General features: G+C 40.0%; 2 protein-coding genes across 2 annotated transcripts in view; both read right to left on the bottom strand.

Moving 5' to 3' along the window:
* Positions 1–20,729, bottom strand: part of LOC138847813 (vomeronasal type-2 receptor 116-like) — a 56,991-nt gene extending 36,262 nt beyond the window's left edge. Inside the window, exons 1-2 of the mRNA XM_070067627.1 lie at positions 20,267–20,729; positions 10,975–11,056 (exon numbers count right to left, since the gene is read on the bottom strand). Of these exons, the coding sequence (XP_069923728.1) occupies positions 10,975–11,056; positions 20,267–20,729 (545 nt within the window). The remainder of the gene's footprint in view (positions 1–10,974; positions 11,057–20,266) is intronic.
* A 338-nt stretch (positions 20,730–21,067) lies between these two features.
* Positions 21,068–26,711, bottom strand: LOC100352743 (methyl-CpG-binding domain protein 3-like 2B). The gene is made up of 2 exons (XM_051841567.2): positions 26,163–26,711; positions 21,068–21,232 (listed from the first exon to the last, which is right to left on the bottom strand). The coding sequence occupies exons 1-2, from the start codon at positions 26,709–26,711 to the stop codon at positions 21,068–21,070; spliced, it is 714 nt and encodes a 237-aa protein (XP_051697527.2).
* Between the last annotated feature and the right edge of the window lie 251 nt (positions 26,712–26,962).

Genomic DNA, 26,962 nt, shown 5'->3' on the forward strand with positions numbered 1-26,962 from the left:
TAACCAGAATGCATAAAGAGCTCAAGAAATTTAACAACAACAAAACAAACAACCCAGTTTAGAAGTGGCAAAGGACCCGAGGCATTTTTCAAAAGATGAAATCAAATGGCCAACTGACACATGAAAAAAAATGCTCAGGATCACTAGCCATCAGGGAAATGAAAACCAAAACCACAGTGAGGGTTCATCTCACCCCAGTTAGGATGGCTTTCATACAGAAATCAACAAAAAACAGATGCTGGTGAGATGTGTGGAAAAAGGTACCCTGATCCACTGTTTGTGGGAATGGGAGCTGGTAAGGCTGCTATATAAGAGAGTGTGGAGCACCAGTTTATATCAGTAACAATGTGGAAAAAAATGAATGTCCTGCTGTGGACTATTAGATAAAATGAATATGGTAGACAGAAAGACAAATACCACAAATTCTCCCTTAAATGTGGGAGCTAATTTTAAAATAATCACAATATGAAAATTTAATAAAGCACTTGGAGATGTGATGCCATTGAACAGCCCTTTTCTCAATTGTTGAGGAACGGTTTGTTTTTTCATACTACTTGTTGAACTCTTACTTAGTATAGAATTAACCTTATGTGTATAAAGTTAATTGAAAATATATCTTAGTAAAAATAAGAATGGGAATTGGGTAGGAGGGAGGAAGAAGTGTAGGAGTGTGGGTGGAAGGGCAGGTAGGGTGGGAAAAATCACAATGTTCCTAACGTTATATTTCTGCAATGCATGAAGTTTTGACACCTTAATTAAAAAGGTTCTGGGGAAATAAAAGAAAAATTCATTTTGGCTGTGAAAAAAATAGAAATTTTAGGAGAGAAATATGTCTGTGTGTACCATTTGGGCTGCAAATACAGTGTTTTTGCAATACTTTGTTTTAAATCTTTGTTGAACGAATTATTAAGAACTATACAGTACTCTAGCATTAATATTCTATGGCAATTTTAAAATTTTCAGTATATGAGGGAAGTTGAACATCTTTTCATTGGATTATTGTTTATAGCCCCTGCCTATTTTCCTACAGTACTATGGTCTTTTTGCTTGGTGCTTGTTGAGCCCTTTATTTAGTGGAGCATTAAGCCTTTGAGTCAAATGCAAACTAAAACTATGTTATCTAAAAAATAACAATAAAATATTAGGTTGAACAAAAACAATGAAAGAGAATAAAATTGTAAAACAAAATGATAAAAATCATCAGTAAGATGGAGTTTGAAAAAGGAATTAATAAAGCCTGCTGCAATGTGGATGGGTTTGAAGCCAGACTCTTATGCCACATATTGACTGCTGCCACTTGTCAGAATTATTCAAAAAGGTAAACTCTTAGAAACTGAAGGAGATGATTGCTTCCATGATATGAGTTTGAAAGTGATTTCTTACTGCATAATACAATTTTTACGGTGATGAAAATCACTTCACTCCACATAGAGAAGACTATTGCACGAATGTGTGAACATACTGTGCACAATCTGCATGTTCAATATGAATGTGCATGCACTTAAATGCTTTTGACTTGTCCAGTTTAAAATTGGTTTATCTTTGCTATGAGAATTTCACATTAATCCAGCCTTGTGTCCCATGTGCAACTGGAAAAAGAAAACTTAAAACAAAGACAAAACAAAAGCCAATACATTGACAGAAGAACGTACAGTTACTAAGTCAGTGCCATGTGTAAATGAATATCCCATATATGTGTGATAAAAGCACCATTTCAAAAATCTCAGCAATGAGCATTTATTAAGATATTTTTGGGCAACACAATATCTCAACCACAGCCACAAAACACGTGTCCTCACACGGGGAAAACCTCAGTGCTGCCACCGCCACTGGTTATGGGCAGACCCCAACCCCACAAAACCCTTGTGGGAACATGGCAGCGGAACTTTTAAAGGGGACCCCCAGGAGGGTGAGCAGCCCGCAGTGGCAGAGAGTGGGGATGGGGGCCATACTGGGGCCATGGGGGCGAGGCACAATATCTCTACAGAAGAACACTGTATGACCAAGTGCCTCCTGTGTCTGGAAAATAAATCTCATTTAAATGACAATGTCAACAAAGAAATGATGAGCACTCAATAGCCAGAGAAAACAGAATGTAAAGCATGTATAATTAGATGTCTTAGCAAATATGAATGCTTACATTGTCTGTATATTGATAAATAAATAGAAAGTAATTCAGTCTTAACCATTTCAGGGCTAGCCTTTTAAAATAAAGTAGCATTGTTGTTGGAGCCCTGATGGGCATTTACACCATAATTTATTTTCACTCAGTATAAAATTTTTCTCTAACTTCCATAACAAACTCTGAGATGGAGAGAAACAGAAGGTTAGTGACAGATAGAGACCTCCCATTCAATGCCTCACACCTCTACACCCCCAATGCCTGTGCCTGGGCTGAGGCTACAACCAATAACAGGGAGTCAAACCCTAAATTTTCACAAGGGTGGCCAGGATCAAGTTAATGTGAAGATTCACCACTTCCTTCCAGGGTCCCAGGAGTCAGAAGTCCAGGTCAAGAGCCAAAGCCAGAGCCAAAAATAGATGCCATGCATGCATTCAGATTGCTAGGCTAAATGTCCAATCCACAAGTAGATTTTAAAGGAAATAGCAATTTTAGCCCTTCATATTTCAGGAATGATATTTCAGAGTAGATTGTTGGGTCTAAACTCCAAATATTTGATAGCAAAACAAGTGGAAAATTTTAGAATCCTTTACAACTTGCTTTTTTTCTTTAAGTCTTTCAAATTGTTCTCAGGTCTTAAAAGAATAACATAGCATTTGGGGACAAATATGCAGCCTAGGAGCCCTGCACTGGATGTCAAGATGGAGAAGACCTCCACGGCCACCATGACCTTCCCCTTGGTGCTGTGGTAGACAGGCAGGAAAGTCACCCAGACACTGCAGAACACCAGCATGCTGAATTTCAGGAACTTGGCTTCATTGAACGTGTCTGGCAGATTCCTGGCTAGGAAAGCCACAGTGAAGCTGGTCAGGGCCAGCTCCCATGAATTACCACAGACTAGACCACTCTAGACCCATAGATACTGATGACATTGGTTATAGCTGAAGAGATCACTTAGAGGTTTCAATTCTGGGATCACTGAGAAGCAAAACCCAAGTAACCACACAACTGACCTCCTACATTGCATCTAAACAAAAAAGTTTTCGAACTGAAGTTACTCCACAAAGAAAGAGGAACTGTTCCACCACATTTACAGATGTCAGTGTAGGAACACAGTAAAGATGCCTAGAAGCATGACAGCTCCAAAAGGATGAAACAGTTCTCCATTAATAGATACTGAATTGAAGGAGATAAATGAACAAATAAAAATAAATCCAAAATAATGATCCTTAGGAATCTCAATGAGATATCAGGGAACACAGATGGTCAATTCAAAACAATTAAGGAAACAATATATGATATTAAACATGTCATAAGCAAACAGAAGAAATCATTAGAAAGAATTAAACAGAAATTTTGGAGTTGAGAAATTACACCAATGAAATAAAAATACAATGAACAAAAATAAAATTGGACAAGTAGGAAAAAAAATTGCTGACCTTGAGATCAAGATTTTGCCATCATCCCATCAGGCAAAAATAAAGAGAGAGAAGTTAAAAAAAAAAAAAAGATAGCCTAGGGAATGTATGGGATATCATTAAGTAAACAAATGTTTGTGTTACAGGAATAATCATAGGAATAGCCATTGAGAACTTCTTAAATGAAATAATTGAGATATTATTTGAAATATACACACACACACACACACATATATATATATATAAGAAATAATTATTGAAAATTTCCCCAGTCTTGTATTTTATATGAGCAACCACATACAGGAAGTTCAAAGGACCTCAACAAGTTTCAACGAATGAAGACTTTCTACAAGGAATGTTGTAGCCAAATTGTCAAAAGTTAAATGACAGAGGCCGGCACCACGGCTCAACAGGCTAATCCTCCACATAGCAGGGCCGGCACACCAGGTTCAAGTCCCAGTCAGGGTGCCAGATTCTGTCCCGGTTGCCCCTCTTCCAGGCAAGCTCTCTGCTATGGCCTGGGAGGGCAGTGGAGGATGGCCCAAGTGCTTGGGCCCTGCACCCGCATGGGAGACCAGGAGAAGCACCTGGCTCCTGCCTTTGGATCAGTGTGGTGCGCTGGCCGCAGTGCGCCGGCCACGGTGGCCATTGGAGGGTGAACCAACGGCAAAGGAAGACCTTTCTCTCTGTCTCTTTCTTTCACTGTCCACTCTGCCTGTCGAAAAAAAAAAAGTTAAATGACAAAATCCCAAAGACAGTGAAACACAGACATCAAGTTTCACTTAGATTAGTAGCAGACTTCTCAGCAAAAACCTCTTGACCAGAAGAGAATAGGATGATATGTTCAGGTCTTGAGAAACAAAATTTCAACCAAAAATGCTTTATCCAGTGACCTACCTTTTAAAAGTGAATCAGAAATAAAATCATTCCCAGACAAGCTAAACTGAGAACATTCATCATTACCAGACAAAGAATCCTGAAGGGAGACCTACATTAGAATTAAAGGATCAGGGCCAATGCTGTGGCCCAGTGGGTTATTGCCTTGGGTTGAAGAGCCGGCATGCCATATGGGCACTGGTTCTGGAGTAGGCTGCTGCTCTTCTGATCCAGCTCTCTGCTATGGCCTGGAATAGCAATGGAGAATGGCCGAAGTCCTTGGGCCTATGCACCCATGTGGGAGACCTGGAGGAATCTCCTGGCTTCTGGCTTTGGATAGGTGCAGCTCCAGACATTGCAGCCATTGGGGAGTGAACCAGCAGATGGAGGACCTCTCTCTATGTCTCTGCTTCTCTCTGTAACTCTGTGTTTCAAATAAGTAAAATAAATCTTTAAAAAAGACTCAAGAATCTAATCATAACAATCATCATGAAAACACAATGACAATACAAAATTCAGTAACATTGCAAATTCATAAAAGAGAAAGATAAGAAAATCCACCATTATGACAGAAAGCTACCAAAACACAAAGATGAATGAAAAGAAAGGCATAATGAAACATAGATTATGTAAGAGAAGAAGTAAGCCATCAACAAAATTGCAGTAGTGAGTTCTCATCTCTCACATTAGCCTTGAAGGTAAATGGAATATATTACCCAGTCAAAAGATATAGCCTAACTGAATGAATAAGAAACTATACTGAACTCTACATTGCCCATAATAAATTCACCTCACAAGTAAAGATACACATAAACTGAAAGTAAAGGGATGCGAAAGATACAATGTTTCACTCTTTCAAAGACCACCAGGGCTTAATCAGAGAGACCTTGTCCATCAAGCAGGCACAAAAATGTTGGTGTCTCTCCTAGGTCTCTGAAGGAGTAGGGAAGCAAGTAGAAGCAGAAAGATAGTGGAAGAAAAAACAACCATTCTGTGCAGAATTCTCAGAAATCTCATTAGTGATTGGACACAGGGAGGCACAAGCATACACTCACATGTAGTCATAACAACACATAAGACTTACACACAGCCTTAAGCTTACCAAGATGCCACCACATTATACCCAGGCTTGAGTAAAAAGGATAACCGGATCATGTCTCTTTCTGGTTCCATGTACAGGGAAAAAACATTCCCAGCACTAGGTCTCCATTTCTGGACACTTGGCTTCAGATACTCATGGCAGTTCTCAACAATCCTGTCCTGTGAATTAGATAAAGCCATGTCACTGTCTCCCCAAACTATAGTGAGAGCCCTGAGTCTCAGCTGAGAGGAGGAGACACAGGGCTGGATCAGGTCTGAGGGCTCATCAATCAGCAGTGACAGTGGAGCTCTGTGTAGAGCACAGCTGACTCCAGGTATTGACGTGTGCCCTCTGCCTGTAGGAACCTGTGTGCCAGTCTGGTGAGCTAGACCAGAGCACAGCTAAAAGCAGAATGCAGAGTTCAAAGCAAGTCACAGTGCTGAGACCTGGCTCTGAGTGTCCTGTAATCAGAGCTGCTCTGGGTTCCCTGTATTTTCAATGCTTCCCATTTGTCTCATCCAGAAACTCAGGGGATCCACCTGCTGGAGGCTCTGCACCTGTTGTCCTGCATTATGGGGGAAAACCATTTGGAAAAACATGTTTTGCACTTGTCTACCTCCTTTGCCTCTAGGGTTGCATCATAGTCCAACAAGGCTTTGGCAATCATAGCATCCTGGTACAGCAGCTCTGTTCAATAGTATGCACAGTGGCCAAGGGTTTTGTGAATAGACATCTGTGAGGAATTTGGCAGGGTTAGAAAAAGTTGGTGTTGGAATAACCAAAACACCCAGCTGCATCTTCCCACATGATGCTGTAGACATTAGGTGAAGGGCTGACATCAGTCACAGATGACTTCTGACACCACAGGAATGCTCATCATTATCGTGCCTAATGTCACTCCCAGGGCCACGGTATCCTGCTGCCAAAAAAGGGCTTACTTATTAATAAATGAATAAGCCACATTCCAGAGAGAGGAAGTAGTTCATCTCCCAATCTTACTCCTCTCCCACAGCTGAGCTCCTACCCATCAGCCTGATTCCCTCCACAAAGAGAACACTAGAATCACCAAGCTCTCAACATGTTGTTTCAATGTGACAACTGAGAGAAACTGTGTTGGTTTTCAACCACTTATTTTCTGTGTTCCATATTTATTTCCCCCCCCTTTTCAGAGAAAATTTTACATGTGTATTTTCATTTTGAAATTCATAATTTTAAATTATGTAGATGTATGTCTACCAGAGAATGATTTGATACCTGTACACAATGTTGAGTGGTATAATACAACTGTTTTGTGTCTCAGCTTTATTTCATTGCCTTATTTTTTCTTGTGCTGACCACACTTAAAGGTCTATTGTGTCAACACTTTCAAGTATACAACATGTTGTTCACTGTGTTATCTCATGATATGTGACAGTTCACTTGAAATGCTTGGTCTTGCCTAATTTTGACTGCTGTGATCAACGTGTTCATAGTTTCCCACCTCCTAGTGTTTCAATCACAAAGCTCTATTTAATTTTTTGAACTTTTATTTAGTAAATATAAATTTCCAAAGTACAGTTTATGGATTACAATGGCTTTTCCCCCCATAACTTCCCTCCCACCTGCAACCCTCCCATCTCCTGCTCCCTCTCCCATTCCATTCACAACAAGATTCATTTTCAATTATCTTTTTATATAGAAGATCAATTTAGCATATATTAAGTAAAGATTTCATCAGTTTGCACCCACACAGAACATAAAGTGTAAAATACTGTTTCAGTACTAGTTATAGCATTAATTCACATTGCACAATACATTAAGGACAGAAATCCCATATGAGGAGTAAGTACACGGTGATTCTTGTTGACTTAACAATTTGACACACTTGTTTATGGCGTCAGAAATTTTCCTAGGCTCTAGTCATGAGTTTCCAAGGCTATGGAAGCCTCTTGAGTTCTCTGACTTCGATCTTATTCCAACAGGGTCATAGTCAAAGTGGAAGTTCTCTCCTCCCTTCAGAGAAAGGTACCTCCTTCTTTGATGACCTGTTCTTTCCACTGGGATCTCACTCACAGAGATCTTTCATTTAGGTCCTCTTTTTTTTCCAGAGTGTCTTGGCTTTCCATGCCTAAAATACTCTCATGGGCTCTTCAGCCAGCTCCAAATGCCTTAAGGGCTGATTCTGAGGCCAGAGTGGTGTTTAGGACATCTGCCATTCTATGAGTCTGCTGTGTATCCCACTTCGCATGTTGGATAATTCTCTCCCTTTTTTATTCTATCAGTTAGTATTCACAGACACTAGTCTTGTTTATGTGATCCCTTTGACTCTTAGACCTATCAGTATGATCAATTGTGACCTGGAATTGATCATTTTGACTAGTGAGATGGCATTGGTACATGAAACCTTGATGGTGTTGTATTGGAATCCCCTGGCACATTTCTAACTCCACCATTTGGGGCAAGTCCAATTGAGCCTGTCACAATTTCAAAAAAGATTTGTTTATTTGCTGGTTTGCTCCCCAGATGGCCACAACATCTGGAGCTGTGCTGATCTGATGCCAAGCACCAGGAGCTTCTTCCAGATTTCTTCTGGATCCCCAACATGGCTGCAGAAGTCCAAGGACTTGGCCATCTTCTACTGCTTTCCCATACCACAGCAGAGAGCTTGATTGGAAGTGGAGAAGCCAGGAGTTGAACCCATGACCATATGGGATGCTGGCACTGCAGTTGGGAGCTTTATGAGCTATTCCACAGTGACAGCCCCAAAAGCTCTCTTTCTGAAGTTGACTTTGGACACCAGTCCTAGGAATGAGGAAAGGATACATTCTTTTTTTGCACATGATGTATGCCATGCATCCGAATGACCTCGACACTCATCCACGTTGTCAAATAAGATTTTCCTTATTGTTAAGACTGAATAATATTGCATTTTATATACAGACCACATCGTCTTTATACATTTATCTATTGATGGACACTTACGTTGATTCCACACTTGGAACTTTTGCATACTGTTGCAATGAACATGGGAGTGCAGATGTCTCTTTCACATGCAAATTCCACATCCTTCAGATATATAATTACAGGTAGCACTGGGACTGCTGGGTAATATGAAGGTGCTATTTTTCATCATACAATTTTCATTATATTAATACTAATTTACCTTTCTATCTTCATCCTTGTTAACATTTATTTCTTCTATGTTTTTTAAAGATTTATTTTATTTATTTGAAAGTCAAAGTTACAGAAAGAGAGGAAGGAGAAAGAACAAGGAGACAGACAGAGAGAGAGAGAGAGAGAGAGAGATCTTCCATCCACTGGTTCACTCCTCCTAATGGCTACAACAGCTAGTGCTGGACCAAGTTAAAGCCAAGAGCCAGGAGCTTCTTCCAGTTCTCCCATGTGTGTTCAGGGGCTCGAGAACTTGGAACATCTTCTATGGTTTCCCAGGTCATTAGCAGGCAGGTGTATTAGCAGTGGAGTAGTCAGGTCTGAAACTATCACCTGTATGGGATGCCAGCATCACAGGCAGTGGCTTTACCTGATATGCTAAATTGCCTGCCCCCTTTTATGTTTTTTTTTTTTTAATAACTCTTCTAACAGGTGTGTGGTGATATCTCTTTATAGCATCAGTTTGTAACTCTCTGGTAATTAGTGGTGATGAGCATTTATTCATTTTTTATTTAATGAATGCATTTTTCCTAGATACTACTTTAGGAATATAGTAGTTCTTTCCCCCTTACCCCCCTCGCAAATCCCACCTCACCTCCCTCTCCCTCTCCCATCTCTGTCTTTATTATGGTGTATTTTTAGCATGACTTTATATACAGAGGACCAACTCCATGCTAAGCATAGACTTCAACAATTTGCACCCATGCACATACACAACATATAGAGTACTGTTTGGGGAGAAAATGTGCAGTTGGTTCTCATATTAAAATTCATTAGGGACAGAGGTCCTTCGTGGGGAGCAAGTCCACAGTGACTACTATTTTTCCTTTAAAAAGTAACGCTCTTTTTTTGACATCAGTGATTGATCATCTGAGGCTCTTGCCATGGGCTGCCAAGGCTATGGAAACCTTTCGTGACCATAGACCCCATCAGTATTTGGGCACAGTCATAAGCAAAGTGGATGTTCTCTCCTCCCTTCAGAGAAGAGTGTATCCTTCTTTGATGACCCTTTCTTTCCTCTGAGGTATCACGGAGATCCTCCATGTATGATATTTTTTGTCACTGTTTTGGCTTTCCAGATCATTTATTAATTTACCTGTTCATTGTGGGTCTTCTTTTTGAGAAATCTCTATTCAAGTCCTTTGCAAACATTCAGTTGGGTTATTTTTTTCTTACTATTTACTTTTTGAGTGCCCTTTATGTTTTAACTATAATCTTTTATCTGATTTACACTTTCTTTTTTTATATTTAAATTTTGGAAAATTTTAATTATTATTACTTTTTAAAACAGCACAGTGGAATTTATTGTTGCAGCCAGCAAAACATCCCTTTTTAAAATTCCACAGAGCAATGCAAGTTAAAAAACTTCACTCATCAAATAAATGATATTTTAGACAAGGACTTGCTAAAGAAACCTCATCACAACAACTTTTTAGGGCATGATCACTTTAAATCCATGGGAGCAACAGTCATTCCATCTCTCTTTATTTCAGCAAGAAATCAATGTCTGCCTGTTACATCAAAAGAAAAAAAATCATGATTTGTTTTCTAAATGTATCACCTGAGTCAAGGAAACATGTTATGACTTCTTGTTGTAGGAAAAATAGCTTGCAGCTTATAGGAGACACTTGGTTGATGTTCATTAATTAGTTTTTTTAAAAGATTTATTTATTTGAAAGACAGAGTTACAGAGAGATATAGATCCAGAGAGAGAAAGAGAGAGAGAGAGAGGTCTTCCATCTGCTGGTTCACTCCCCAAATGACTGCAAATGCTAGAGCTGAGCTGATCTGAAGCAAGGATATTCTTCCAGGTCTCCCACGTGTGTACAGAGGCTAAGGGAGTTGAGCCAACTTCCACTGCTTGCCCAGGCCATAGCAGAGAGCTGGATCAAAAGTGGAGCAGGGGGAATCAAACCGGCATCCATATGGGATGAAGGCACTGCAGGCAGCAGCTTTACCTGCTATGCCACAGCTCTGGCCCCCCATTAATAAGTTTTTAACAGATTCAATGTGCTTTGTAGATACAATTCTAAAAACAAACTGATATTCCCTTTCTTCTTCCCTTAATTTCTCCTCCTCTCTCTTACCCACCTTCTTTCTCCCTCTCTCTTTCTTTAGTTTCTGAGATAACATATTTACATTACTGTAAAAAGGCTTAATACTTTGCCAAATAAGATGGCGGAATAGTGAGGGCGCACCGACATCCGAGAAAAGATAGTATAATAAAAGTGGAGTTACGGTAGCCTCAGGAAAAGGATCAGGAAAAAACTCTTCCGGATCTAGTGGCTGTGACTTGGAGAACCTAAGGGGAGAGCAAGGTCACCCACCTCGTGGAAGCTGAGTCGCGGGAACTGCCAGGGCCGCCTAACCCACCGGAACCTCCGGAGCCGCAGAGTCTGCACGCCAGCACTGGAAGGGGAGGTGAGACAAAAACCTCTCGGTAACCCGAGACATTGGTGGGGAAAGGCAGAAAAAGCCTACAGAGAATGAGGCCTGAAACCCCATTGGGGAAAGTTCACCAGGCTGGCTGGAGGAGAGAAAAAAATGAATAAATAAGGGGAACCTGCACGGACATTTAGCCTCTCTCTCCACTCACCTTACAAAGCCAAGCAAGACAAAGGGCAGGCGCCATTTTACATAAGTAAAGTGGTGCGTACCATTTTGCATATGTAAAGCGGGTGCCCCTCATTAGCCAAGCAGAAAAACCTGACTCTGGTAAGCAAACAAATACCCACAGGGGCCAGATTTCATACATCAACTACTCTCAATTCCATTCAGCTCTGTGGAATTACTTCCCAACTGAGTCAAAAAAAAAAAAAAAGGAGAGAGTGAGAGCAAGAAAGAGAACAATCAGAGTGAATCACCTTTGGCACACCCTTAACCCTGTAGAACCAGAACTCTCTGGCCACACCCATCACAGCCTCTAAGGATCCATCAAAAGCAGACCGTCTTCTTAATCTAGAGTCACAGTATAATGAGAAAAAAAAAAAACAAAGAATATCTCCAATATGCCAAACAACAAACGCAAAAACCGAGGTAACAAGAACAAGGAAGACACTATGATGCCCCCAAATGAAAGAGACACCCCAATTCAAGATTATGAAGATGATGAGATAGAAGAAATGCAAGAAGCAGATCTCAAAAAATTGATAAGAACATTAAGAAGTTCTCAAAAACAAATTCTCAAGCTACAGAAATCCTTAATGGACAAGATAGAAAATCTCTCTCATGAAAATGAAATATTAAGGAGGAAATAAAATGAAATGAAACAACTAGCAGAACATGAAACTATGATAGTGATGAGAAATCATAATGAAATGAAGAATTCAATAGATCAAATGATAAACACATTAGAGCGCCTTAAAAACAGAATGGGTGAAACAGAAGAGAGTATCGGACTTAGAAGACAGAGCACAGGAAAAGATACAGTCAGACCAAAGAAAAGAAGAGGAAATTAGAAATCTAAAAAATATTGTCAGGAATCTTCAGGATACTATTAAAAAAAACAACATTCGGGTTCTAGGAGTTCCTGAAGGCATGGAGAGGGAGAAAGGATTAGAAGGCCTTTTTAGTGAGATACTAGCAGAAAATTTCCCAGGTTTGGAGAAGGACAGAGACAAACCTAGTACAGGAAGCTCATAGAACCCCTAATAAACATGACCAAAAGAGATCCTCACCACGACACGTTGTAATTAAGCTCGCTGCAGTGAAACATAAAAAAAAAAAGATCCTAAAATGTGCAAGAGAGAAATGTCAGATTACTCTCAGAGGATCTCCAATCAGACTCACAGCTGACTTCTCATCAGAAACCCTACAAGCTAGGAGGGAATGGTGAGATATAGCCCAGGTACTAAGAGAGAAAAATTGCCAGCCCAGAATATTATATCCTGCAAAGCTCTCATTTGTGAATGAAGGTGAAATAAAGACCTTTCAGAGCAAACAGAAATTGAAAGAATTTGCCACCACTCGTCCAGCCCTTCAAAAGATGCTTAAAGATGTGTTACACACAGAAACACAGAAACATCAATATGAAAGAAAGTAAATGAAGGAAACCTCACGCCTAAAGATCACAGGAAGTTCAAAACATATATCAGAAAATATCTTTGGCAAATGGCAGAGCAAAGTTACTACTTATCAGTAGTCATATTGAACATTAAAGGCCTGAACTGTCTAGTTAAAAGACACCGATTGGCTGATTGGGTAAAGGAACAAAACCCATCTATTTGCTGCTTACAAGAAACACATCTTTCCAATAAAGATGCATACAGAGTGAAAGTGAAAGGCTGGAAAAAGATATACCATGCCAACAGAAATGAAAAAAGAGTGGGCATAGCCATCTTAATATCGGACAACATAAACTTTACCACAAAAACTGTTAGGAGAGACAAAGAGGGGCAGTATATAATGATCAAGGGATCAATTCAACAGGAAGATATAACCATCATCAATGTATATGCACCTAATTACATGGCACCGCTTTATTTAAAAGATTTGTTAAGGGACTTAAAGGGAGACTTAGACCCCAATACAATAGTACTGGGGGATTTCAGTACTCCACTCTCAGAAATAGACAGATCAACAGGACAGAAGATCAACAAGGAAACAGCACATTTAATTGACACTATTGCCCAAATGGATCTAACAGATATCTACAGAACTTTTCATCCTACACAGAAAGCATTTACATTCTTCTCAGCAGTACGTGGAACCTTCTCTAGGATTGACCACATACTAGGCCATAAAGCAAGTCTCAGCAAATTCAAAAGAATTAGAATCATACCATGCAGCTTCTCACACTATAAAGGAATGACGTTGGAAATTAGCAACTCAGGAATCCCTAGAGCATATGCAAACACATGGAGATTGAACAACATGCTCCTGAATAAACAATGGGTCATAGAAGATATTAAAAGAGAAATCAAAAATTATCTGGAAGTAAATGAGGATAACAGCACAAAGTACCAAAACTTATAGGATACAGCAAAAGCAGTGTTAAGAGAAATGTTTATATCAATAGGTGCCTACATCAAGAAATTGGAAAGGCACCAAATAGATGACTTTCACTGTATCTCAAGGATCTAGAAAATCTGCAGCAAACCAGACCCAAATCTAGTAGGAGAAGAGAAATAATTAAAATCAGAGAACAAATCAACAGGATTGAATCAAGAAAAACATTACAAAAAATCAGTCAAAGGAGGAGCTGGTTTTTTGAAAAAATGAACAAAATTCACACCCCATTGGCCCAACTAACTAAAAAAAGAAGAGAAAAGACCCAAATCAATAAAATCAGAGATAAAGGAAATGTAACAACTGACACCACAGAAATAAAAAGAATCATCAGAATTTTCTATAAACACCTGTATGCCAACAAACAGGGAAACCTATCAGAAATGGATAGATTCCTGGACACATGCAACCTACCTAAAATGAACCAGGAAGACATAGAAAACCTAAACAGACCCATAACTGAGACAGAAATTGATACAGTAATAAAGGCCCTCCCAACAAAGAAAAGCCCAGGACCTGATGGATTCACTGCTGAATTCTACCAGACATTTAAAGAAGAACTAACTCCAATTCTTTTCAAACTATTCAGAACAATCAAAAAGAGGGAATCCTCCCAAATTCTTTCTATGAAACCAGCATCACCTTAATCCCTAAGCCAGAAAAATATGCAGCATTGAAAGAGAATTACAGACCAATATACCTGATGAACATAGAAGCAAAAATCCTCAATAAAATACTGGCCAATAGAATACAACAACACATCAGAAAAATCATCCACCCAGACCAAGTGGGATTTATCCCTGGTATGCAGGGATGGTTTAATGTGCGCAAAACAATCAATGTGATACACCACATTAACAGACTGCAGAAGAAAAACCATATGATTATCTAAATAGACGCCAAGAAAGCATTTGATAAAATACAACACCCTTTCATGATGAAAACTCTAAGCAAATTGGGTATGGAAGGAATTTGAAAGCATTTCCACTAAGATCTGGTACCAGACAGGGATGCCCACTCTCACCACTGCTATTCAATATAGTTCTGGAAGTTCTAGCTAGAGCTATTAGGCAAGAAAAAAAATGAAAGGGATACAAATTGGGAAGGAAGAAGTCAAATTATCCCTCTTTGCAGATGATATGATTCTTTATTTAGGGGATCCAAAGAACTCTACTAAGAGACTATTGTAACTCATAGAAGAGTTTGGCAAAGTAGCAGGATATAAAATCAATGCAGAAAAATCAACAGCCTTTGTATACACAAGCAATGCCATGGCTGAGAAAGAACTGCTAAGATCAATCCCATTCACAATAGCTACAATAACCATCAAATACCTTGGAATAAATTTAACCAAGGATGTCAATGATCTCTATGATGAGAATTACAAAATCTTAAAGAAAGAAATAGAAGAGTATTCCAAAATATGGAGATTTAACAATTGACACTCTTTTTTATGACAGTAATCACCCAAGGTCAGTAATCACCCAAGGCTCTTGTCATGAGCTTCCAAGGATATGGAAGCCTCTTGAGTTCACAAACTCCTACTTTATTTAGACAAGGCCATAATCAAAATGGAAGTTCTCTACTCCCTTCAGAGAAAAATACCTCTTTCTTTGATGGTCCATTCTATAAAGTGATAAATTTCATACAAATCCATCTATAAGCCAGGGTAAAAAAGGCAACCAGAATTGTAATAATATTACTTTCAAGGTGAGCATGAGCATGTCATCTACAAATGTGCACCTACTACATGGTGATATGAAGAATCTAGTCATTGTTCACATTGCAAAAAAAAAATGCTTCTTCACATGGGAAAGGTGTGGATCATGGCAGAAACGTGGGGCATTTTTGTGGATGAGGCTGTCCCTACACTGATCTATGTCATTCTGAGCACAGATAAGATCACATTTTACATGCCCAGTACTTTAAGGACAGTGATTCCCCATTCACAGTATGAAAGAAAAAAATGCACCACTACAGGCTGTGGATGCTTTGCATTTCCAACTGAGAAGGCATGAACTTTGGATGTAGCATCAGGAAGAAAGTAGACAGTGGATTTCCCTCATCTTCTCCCCATGCCACTGGGGGAGCACAACCCCCTCTCTCAGCAACCACTGTTATGTGTTCACACTGAGACTAATGACAATCTTTACTGCATTGATCTCTTACAACTTTGGGGTTCATGTGTCACCACAGTATAACCTGAGTTACCTTAGAAATGCAATAAATCCAGCCCAGAATCTTCCAAAGCTACTGTGTTCTGTGTTTTGCAGTGATATGTCCTGGCTGTTGCTTGTTTGAAATCGTCCCTTCATTGAGAATATCTGAGATGCTAATGCAGACCATGGGAAGCATCAGAAATGGCTCATGTAATTGGATTTCTAACACCTAGATTGGAGACTTCTATTGAGTTCCTGGCTCTTGGTTTCTTCCCAGGACCAGGTGGGCTTCTGCTATTGAGGTGTGCTTTTAGTGAGAAAACAGCAAATAGGAGCTCTCTCTCTTTCTGTCCCTGTTTCTCTGCCTCTCAAACAGAACAGTCAGAGGTTGTGAGAATGTTTTCTGGGTGCGCTTTGACAAAATCTGCTTTTGTGGAAGAGATTGTGGCAGGCTTGGGCTTGGGCAGGTGAGTGTGTGAATTCCAGTGTAATTGTAACTGAGCCTTAAACATTCCTTGGGGAATCTTCAGGACTAGCATGGCCCTCAGCTTCATCTGAAGTGGAAACCAGATGTCCAGGTATTCACATCTACACATCTAACCACCTTTGGTCCCTGGATGCCTTCTAAGAGAGCCTTGTCTTAGGACAGAATATTTCTGCATGCTATAAATATCTTATGTGTCAAAGAGCTGTGATTAGTCAAAAGTCAATATTCACAGAAGATGGCAAATGGATATATTATCCTCAGACAGCAATCAGAGTGGGCTCCCTCAGGTTGCACTGCTTCACACCTTCATTAGTTCTTCCACTTTTTAATATTCTCAGAATCCAGCCGACTCCCTGGGACACATTGTACACCATGGTAGGATACCCATACTTGGCTTCCACATTTGCCTTTCATCAGATGTGAGAGAATGGTATTGGTGGAGACTCACACATTGCTCTCCAGAATTAGGATTCCATTTACCTGTGGGGTTTTAGAGGTCCAACAAGTACCATCTATGCAGAAAATGCAGACATGGTTCCAGCAATAACAAGTGCTTTGTATTGTGTATGGCAATTATAGTTAGAGGGAGTAAATGCTTTTTGAAGAGAAAATGCAAAACATTCCTAAGGGTCAATGGTCCATGACAAAGGCATTGCAGCTTTGGAATTTCATGGATAGGTTGAGGAGTTATTGTGGGTCCTTATTGATCACCTGGATGGCAAAGTAAGAGGCCAACATATACGGGTGGTTCTTCCCTGATCACCTAAATGAAGCAGCAGATTTAGAGAGAAGGGTGAGATCCTATTTTTCAGTGTAGTTTCACAGCTAAATCCAAAGGAAGCCAAGGCTGGATTCAGGGTGCCACTCAGTGATGCTCCAGGGTCGCTGGAGGATTGTGGAATGTCCTTTTTTTACATTCTTGGAAGCAAACTGTGTCCATGCACAACCTCATCTTCATGTGCCCTTTGGGAAAGCTTTGGTAAATTCCAATGTGGGAGCTCATTTCTGCTTAAGAAGAGAAACCAATCTGCATCTATGTTTTCTGTAGGTTCTGGAATAGTTTGAATAGAACTTTGTTTGCCACTTGTTCAAATATGTGAGAATATTATCATCTGTGACCATATTCACCAGTGTGATTTCCCGAGACTTTTTGATAAGTTTCTACTTTTATATATCAACTCTTGTCAAAGCAGGTTTATTAAGTTAGATTTTCATTGAAACAAAGGCATCCAATTCAGGACTTCTTATATTAGAGATTTCAGAAGGTTCACTTTGTCTTCATTTATTAATTTCCTGTGTATTGAATTTATCTTGTCTTTTCGCATTTTACAATTTAGCAATCTGTATTTTCCCACATTTCCTGCCTGAAAATATGAGTTCTTGTAATTTAAGATGGATTTATGTTATTGTGAATAATAAAACAGTTGTTCTATTTTTTCACTATGATTTTCTTTGCCCCACTTTCCTTGGAATTCTGGTCTTTATCTTATTTCCTACATTTCACCCATAATTTGAATGTCAAGAAAATTGTCACATTGTAGTTATAAGGGAAGAAATATATTTATCCAATCATTTCTTCAGTTCATATACACTGATTTTTAGTTTGCAATGTTGAATTAATAAAGTGCCATTTCTATTTTGTTACTTCTTATAATATATTCATAGTTTCAAGATGGCAGTGTTTCATTTTTAGTGTAAAGGTACTTTTCTATTTTGACACACTGTGTTGTATGTATTATCTTTACACATGAATTTAAAATTTTCTCCTGTGGTCTAAACAAGTGTTGCTTTCCCATAAACACCTGAACCAAAATTGGATTTCTGATCCCAGGAGGACTCACTTGTGGGACACTAAATAGATCTGGTGCAAAAATTGTGCTGTGGATCCATTGAGAAATTTTATGTATTTTAATGATAAGAATGTTGAATTAAATTTTTAAAATCATTTTTCCTTAGTGATAAACTTTTACACTATGAAGGGTATATTTGTTCACCCCTGGTTTACTTATAGCTCTGACAATCAGCTGAATATTGAGTACCTTAACCATGTAAATGTTCTGAGAAAAGTATACTTCTCACTGATAGAAGGTACAACGTGGGTAAGATATGAAAATATTGGGCACTGAAAGAAGCTCATCCCAAAGGGTGACAAAGTGAATTAGAGGTTCTTGTCTTCTGATAAGAAATGTCAGACATAAGATGGAACAGTGATAAGCAAGGCAGCAACATTGAATGAAGTAGTGCATGCATCACAATAGCTAGGCTCCTCTCCAGACAGATCTGGACATTGGCAGTAGTGGTCCTGGGTCCCAACAGTCTTATCTTTGCCAAGACCCCCAAAGTTGGATCAGGGGATGTGCTTATAGGGTGGGCACAAAAATCTTGATGCCTATCCTCTGCCTCTGAAAGGCTGGGGAGCAAACGGAAAATTCCATGGAAGGCAGAACAAGGGTGAGGACCTCTGCTTTCATTCATCTGCCTTTCTGCCACACATTTTTCAGAATTGCCAATAGGGACAAAACACACAGGCACAAACATGCAGTCACATGCAGTCACAATGATATTTAACACATACACACAACCTTGAACTTCCCAAGATGCTGACACTGTGTTTTCTGGCTTGAACATAAGAGTCTGGTTGTGTCTCTATCTGTAGACTTTCGGTGTAGACATTTATCCTCAGATAAGTTTGGTAGCTGCTGACCAACATATCAAGGGAAGTGTGCAGGGGGTGGAGTTTCAAGCAGAGAAAAAGCAGACATGATGACATGTCAAGATCTCCCCAGCATAAAGTCAGAGACCAGAGTCTCAACTGAAATGGGGAGAACGTGGAGTAGATGCTATCTTCAGGGTCAGCCCTCGTCAGGGAGAACTGGTCTCTGTGTAGGGCACAGCCAATCCCAGGATTGCTGTTTTTTTCAGCCTACAGAATGCCCATGAGAGTCTGGTGATCCAGATAAGGACACAGCTAGAAGCCAAAGGGAGAAATTTCTAAGTCAGTCACAGTGCTGAGACCTTGCCTTTGTGTCGCTGTGATCACAGCAGGTCAGACCTCTGTGTCCTTTTATTGCTTTATCCCTCTCCATAGGCCTATTATATAAAATGACATTGTCATTTATAAGTTGATGGTCTGCTGTGTTTCAGCTTAAACAGCGATTTCTTTTACTTTATATGAAAACATTTCTAGACTGCTTTGTGGTTTTTGAGAGGAAGAGAGAGAAGCATGGAAAGAGAGATAGTTGAGAGACCAACCTTTTGCTGTTTCACCTCTCAGTGCACATAGTGGCTGAGCCTGGATTGAGGCAAGAGCCAGGAGGTAAGAAAAAAGTAACTGACAGGGACCCAATAGCTCTGAGTCATTACCACTCATTCGGTGCATTTCTTTTCTTGAGAATCTGGGGTCAGGAATCAGCCAAATTTCAAACCCAATTATTGTCATGTGGGACAGGGTCATAATAATTACTATATAAATGACTAACCAACAATGGTTTATAATTTGCTTACTTCACAATGTTGAAAGGGTGCTTCACTTTGGATTTTGTTTACAAAGTTATAATATGAAGAAATGCCTGAGAATAATAATTTAGGATCTCCAGAACTGCTCTGGTTCTTTAAAGCTTTTAAAGAAATTGAGTTGGGGATACAGAGCATCTTTGGGATACTAGTAATACTATGTTCTGAATTTGGGTGTTGATTTTGAGTGTGATGCAATGATGAAAACTCATTTATCTGTAGACTTATGTGAATCTCTTAGTATGTATACTGTTTTTAAATACTTTCAACATGTTCCATAGCATAAATTGTTTTTTAAAATGTTCAATAGCAGATAACAAATCCTCCACACTCAGATAACTATTATAGATGTATATATGCCCAGTGAAGAATGAAAGAGCCCACTTTCCATCATACCTGATCATGCCAGTCTCAGCATGAAAACATGGTCACGTGTTACTGCAATAAAAATACCTGAGGATGCTAACAGGTGTTCAGTGAGTGTCCTGTTCTGGGAGATGTTTACCTGCCATGGAAGAATCCTAGGGTGAGCTGCATCTCCTGGAGATCCCTTTTCTATTTGCTCTGAAAGCATCTTATGGAGGGCATGGGCCACTGCATACACAGCATTGTAGATGAAATAGCTGGAGTCAGATATGATCAGCATGTCAATGCGTCCTGGGAAAAAATCAAAAGAAGCAATTGGTGGGCAGACTCCAGTTGTTCCACAAAGTGACCCAGGAGGTAAGCAGTGAAAAGCATGAAGCCATAGTTGACTGAGGAAGAAATCTTCTGGGTAGTGGGAAGGGTCCACTGTCTTGACAACATGTTTGAGGCCAGGGATTTCTCTCTTTTGGTGTGAAAATGAGAAGCCTCCATGGAAAGAAGTCAATATGTGTTGTGTCTCATGCACAACAATATCCCACTTAGCAGCCATGATCCACTGTTGCAGTTGATTTCTGAGAGGAGGAGCGTGGTGGGGGCAAGAGGTGAGGAGTCACCACACAGACCCTGGGAGTCGGGTGAAAGCAGGCTTGAGGCAAGCAGCCTGGAAACTCATTTATTTCAGTTGGAATATATGTAGAATCTCTGTGAATTAGTTTGCTTCTTTCTACTAAATTTGCTTCTTTCCTCCTTGTATTAGCTTTGTTACTACCATTCTCTAACTGCTGATAGAAACCTGCACATTTGATAGACACTGGATGATGACTTGTGTGAGGAACATAATATTTTATGCATGCATGTGAAATGAGAATTGAACGCATATTTAAAATTTCACACATCATCTCTTCTCACCTCCTTCTGTTTCAAATTCTTCTCATGGAACCATACCTCCTTGAATTCAGTAGGCCATTTTATCATCTTTGCATTGATAACCAAGCCTTGGTAATGTGCACGCTTGGCAGGGAAACTCTCCAATTTTATCCAACAACTCAAGACCTAGAGGAAAATCCACACACTATGGACATTGTGGTGTGCAATACGGTGCCTTGATCATAAGAGGAATCTCCTTCCCCAGCACTGTTTTTTTAACCTTTATTTAATGAATATAGATTTCCAAAGTACAGCTTATGGATTACATTGGCTCCCCCCACCAATGACTTCCCTCCTACCCACAACCCTCCCCTTTCCCACTGTCTCTCCCCTTCCATTCTTATCTAGATTCATTTTCAATTTTCTTTATATACAGAAGATCAGTTTAGTATACATTAAGTAAAGATTTCAACAGTTTGCACCCACATAGAAACACAAAGTGAAAAATACTGTTTGAGTACTCGTTATAGCACTAAATCTCAATATACAGCACATTAAGGACAGAGATCCTACATGAGGAGTAAGTGCACAGTGACTCCTGTTGTTGACTTTACAAATTGACACTCCTGTTTATGGCATCAGTGATGTCTCTAATGCTCCAGTCATGAGTTTCCAAGGCTATGGAAGCCTTTTGAGTTCATCGACTCTTATCTTATTTAGACAAGGTCATAGTCAAAGTGGAAGTTCTCTCCTCTCTTCAGAGAAAGGTACCTCCTTCTTTGGAGACCTGTTCGTTCCACTGGGATCTCACTCACAGAGATCTTTCATTTAGGTCCTTTTTTTTGCCAGAGTGTTTGGGCTTTCCATGCCTGAAATACTCTCATGGGCTTTTCAGCCGAATCCGAATGCCTTTAGGGCTGATTCTGAGGCCAGAGCCCAGCACTGTTTGTAAATGGGCTTTTCCTTAGAAGATGCTGAAGCTGTAGGACAGGGATATTTGGAAAGAGAGTGAGAGCACTCAAATGAGAGGCAGGAAGTGCATGTGTACTCATCTGTCCTTATTATTTTTCCTTGACCTCCCTATCCTCAATGTTTCTTTTTGGTAGAAATTAGTTATTGTTTGTTTGTTTTTTGGTGGCCACCATGTAATAGGTTCAGATGGTGAGAAATGTTTGTCCATGAACCCTTCCAACAAGTTGAGAATTGACTTAACACAATCAAGATAGGTGTATGATGTAGTTCAAAGTTGGCTAGGGTATGGGCTATTTGCAAACATCCTAAAGATTTCGTTGCATCTTTATGGAAGCTAAACCTATTTTTTCAGTAACATAAGCAAATCATGGATATATAAGTCACTATGATTTTTGGGTAGGTCACACATAGAGTGGTAGGTTTATTTTAAAATTCTATTTACATTCAATAATTCAAGCTCAATTTTGGTTCAGCAAATACAAATCGATCCATAGATTTTTCAGAATGCACAATTTCTGTTTAAAGACACCTTGTGTTATCTTGTAGGCCCAAACTTAAAAAAATGTGTACATTCTATAAATTTAAACCTATGTATACATACTACTTATGTTATGTTACATCTCTAATATAGGAGGATGTCATTTTCTTTTGATATCATAAGGATTACTGCATGACCAAAAACAAAACTTCCAAATCTCCGCATGATATTACAACTATTCATAGTGTGAGCTAATCCTTATCTTCAGGGCTTATGATGCCTAATATAGGGTATATTAGGTATACATCTTTGGGACCCTTAGACAAATTCATTGTAAATTACTCCAAATGATGGACTGTAAATAAAAGCACAGACTATTTCAAGTAATGTAACTACAAGAAAAAAATAATTAGATGTGAAATAAACTCTTGGCTATTTTTTTATATATAGCTATTTGTCTTTTTCCTAGACTTTAATCTCTTCGACTAATTTAACCTATATATCCCTTGAGTTACTAAATATATTCTACATATAATAAATGGGCCATCTTTTGCTTCTATCCCAGACCAAGTGTCCTAAGCAATCCCATTTTTATTTCCAAATCTCAAGTTCTCTGTTGGGAGAGGCTCAGTTTAGCTTGAGTGGTCATGGCCTCCTGGACTCAAGTGGGAGAAATTTTCCTCACCCATGGAAATGATGGGGGAGCTGTTGATTCAATCATCAGGATTCTGTAATATTTTTGAGCGGGTTTCTGGAATGTCCTTGGGTATTTTTTGATGTGAATTCTCATACTTCAGAAAGGCATGTGGATGCAAATTCCTACTTTATTGTTTTTAAAGAAGCCATTTATTTCAGGAATACAAACTTCATGAATTTCATAAGTACAACTTTAGGAATATAGTGATTCTTCTCACCATACCTGCTCTCCCACCCACACGCCCAGACTCCCTCCTCCTTTTCCCACTCCCAGTCCCATTCTCCACTAATATTCACTTCCAATTAACTTTAACACAGAAGACCAACTCTGTAGTAAGTAAAGAGTTCAACAATTTGCATGAAAAAAAAAACTGTTCCTCAACAGTCGAGACAAGGGATGTTCAAATCTTCTACTTAATTCACTAAAATGAAATAAAACTTTGAGAACAGGTTTCGCAGTTAAATCTCATTGAGGACAACTCATTGAGTACAGATGCCCTGCATGAGAAGTTAGTGCACAGTGACTCTTGTGGTTAACTCAACAATTAACACTCTTGTGTATGACGCCAGTCATTAACTGAGGCTCCTGACAAGAGCTGCCTAAGCTATGGAACTTTTTTAAAATGTTTTTTTATTTATTTTATTTGAAAGGCAGAGTTACAAAGAGGAGAGGCAGAGAGAAATAGGTCTTCCATCCACTGGTTCACACCCCAGATGGCTGCAATGGCCAGAGATGTGCCCATCCAAAGCCAGGAGTCAGGATCTTCTTCCAGGTCTCAAATGCAAGTGCAGGGGCTCAAAGACTTGGGCCAACTCCCACTGCTTTCCCAGGTCATGCAGAGAGCTGTATAGGAAATGGAGAAGCAGGGACTTGAAATTGCACCCATATGTGAGGCCAACACTGCTGGCAGTGGCTTTACGTACTACACCACAGAGTCGGCCCTTACGGAAGACTTTTGAATCCACAGACATCATCAGGATTTAGACAAGACAATAAACAAAGTAGAAGTTCTCTCCTCCCTTCAGAGAATAGTACCTCCTTTCTTGAAGACACCTTCTTTCCACTGGGGTTTCACCCACCGATGTCCTTCATGTAGGACACATTTTTGCAGTAGTGTCTTCACTTTCCATGCCTGAAATGCACATGTGGGCATTGTAGCCAGAACAGAATGCCTTGAGGGTTGTTTCTGAATTAAGAGTGCTACTTAAAGTGATTATCATTCTATGAGTCTGCTGTGTGGACTGCTTCCCATGTTGGAACAGTCTCTCCTTTTAAATCTATTATTATGATTATTATTATCATTACTAGACACTTAATCCTATTTCTATGAGCACTTTAACACTTAATCCTATCCATATGATTATTTTCATACTTAAGATTTTTTTTTTTACCACCCAACCTAAGGGGATTTGGTGCCCATGAATGTCTACTTCTTTGATGGTGATGATGATACTATGATGTATGCGATGTCCAAAGTTGTCAACATACATACATGAAACGTACTAAATTTGCATTACTATACATCAGGAAAGCTTGAAAAAGCCATTTTCCCCTCATGCTTAAAAATTTGGTCTCTTGTGTGTGAATGTTTCTGTCTTCTGACATTTCAGGGAACAAGGTGTGATCAAACATGAGAACTTTTTAAAAAAGATTTATTTATTGATTTGAAAGTCAGAGCTCAAGACATATATATATATAGAGAGAGAGAGAGATTGAGAGAGAGAGAGATCTTGCATCCATGGGTTCACTCCCCTAATGGTCTCTACAATAAGCAGCTGGGCCAGACTGATTCAAGGAGTCAGGAGTTTCTTCTGGGTCCCCTATGTGGGTGGCAGTGGCCCAAGCACTTGAGTCAGCTATCACTTTTCTTCCCAGGTTTATCAGCAGGGAGCTGGGTTAGAAATGAAGCAGTTGGGACTCGAACTGACTCCCATATGGGAAACCAGTGTCTGAGGTAGCAGCTTTACCTGCTTGGCCACCAAGCTGGTCCTGTGATGAAATTTTTAAACAGAATGTTCAAAACTGTGACATTTTGAAGCTCATGACCCTGATGTTGGAATTAGCCAACTACATATTCGTTAAAAAGATTTTGTTCTTCAGTAGATTGATATAGAAGAATTGTAAACAATGGTATCAATCAAAATAACAGAGGTGAAACTTGTCCAAAATTTCAAATGTACCAAATGCTACTGATTTGTTTACCTGAAAATACTTCAGAGGCTGACCCTGTGGCACAGTAGGTTAATTCTCTACCTGTAGTGCACCAGCATCCAATATGGGCACTGGTTGGTGTCCCAGTTGCTCCTCTTCCAATCCAGCTATCTGAGAAGCCTGGGAAAGTAGTAAAAGATGGCTCAAGCACTTGGGCCCCTACACCAATGTGGGAGACCCAGAAGAAGCTCCTGGCTCCTGATTCAGATTGGCATAGCTCCAGCCACTGCGACCATTTGGGGAAAGAACCAGTGGATACAAGACCTGTCTCTCTGTCTCTCCCTCTCACTCTCTGTAACTCCACCTCTCAAAAAATGAATAAAAAATTTTAAAAGTGAAAATCATTCACATGGACATCAGAGGAAGAGAATGTCTTTGGAGCAGGGGCCATCATTTCCTTTAATGTTAAGTAATGGAAGAAGAAAAATGAGTAAGGCAATAATCCCTCAATAGATTACCGATGAAGATGGTGATGTAAAAATGAAAAAAAAACTGTAAAGAGAAACTTAAACACTTTCTCAAGGGAAACTTATCATGTCCCCCACAAAAAGAGGCACAGTCCACACTTCCTTTCTATCAGAGTTTAATAAAGTACAGTTGGGGATTACTGGATCCATAAAGAGGGCCGAACTGGCATTACACACAAAGACCAACATGGAAAGCTCTTTCTTGGGGGCTCCCCCACCCCCACAGAGCCTGTACCACCATGTGGCTGCCCCTTCTCTCCAGCTTCCCCATGTTCAGTCTCCCCTCCCCACCTTCTCTTCCTCTCTGATGATCTTGTCTGCCTGCAGGGCCTCAGCCAGTCTCCTCCTCAGCTCCTTCACTTTCCTTGTCTGCCTTTTGATGTCCTCAGGAGTTACCTGCCAGCTGGAGAGAGGCCAGGAGACACCCAGATCTGCTGGTGGAATCACCACTACCACCTTGGAGGATGGCTCAGGGGTAGGCTTGGGCCTGGACTGCAGACCCCCAGCACCAACCGGACCTGGGGATCTGCTTGGGATTGCTGGTGCTGTCATCTTCCAGGAGTTTGCAAATTCCAAAGTGGGTAAAGGCTCTCCCTCGTTGCTGCTGGCGCAGAGCCCCTGCAGTTGCCTGAGTGCACAGACCTGCTGGGGCTTCTCCAGGTACCCCTCTGTCAGCAAGTGTTGAACCACATTGCCCAGGTGGGCAGAGACTCGAGTGATCAGACTCTTGAAGATGCAGCTGGTCAGTCTGACTGGCTGTGCAAAGCCTTCTCTGGGTCTCGGCTTGGCCTTCAACACACGCGCTACTTGCTTCCTTTGCAAGGTCTCAGGAATAATCATTCTTCTCAGTCTCCCCTTGGAAAACAAAATCAAACTTGAGCAGAGTGGAAGACACAGACTTCCAGCTATGGAAGGGGTCCCAGGTGCCTCCACCTCCCCTTCTCCTGGTGGAAGCTGCCTCGCACTGTGCACCATTGTCATCCAAAAGGTTTGAGGCCAAGTGCATTGGAACCACAGGCGGTTTGAGGGGATGAGAACAAAAAGCTGTGTGTTTTAGGGTTTGTTTTTATTTGATAGCAGAGTGCCAGAGA

The sequence above is a fragment of the Oryctolagus cuniculus genome (genome assembly GCF_964237555.1).
Source record: "Oryctolagus cuniculus chromosome 16 unlocalized genomic scaffold, mOryCun1.1 SUPER_16_unloc_1, whole genome shotgun sequence".
NCBI lineage: Eukaryota > Metazoa > Chordata > Mammalia > Lagomorpha > Leporidae > Oryctolagus > Oryctolagus cuniculus.

Excerpts from the sequence above, each read along its gene's own strand:
- LOC100352743 (XM_051841567.2), bottom strand. The coding sequence starts at position 26,711 with ATGATTATTCCTGAGACCTTGCAAAGGAAGCAAGTAGCGCGTGTGTTG. Across the intron at positions 21,233-26,162 it reads TCATCAGAGAGGAAGAGAAG|GTCTTGAGTTGTTGGATAAA; the intron begins GTGGGGAGGGGA and ends ATTTTCCTCTAG.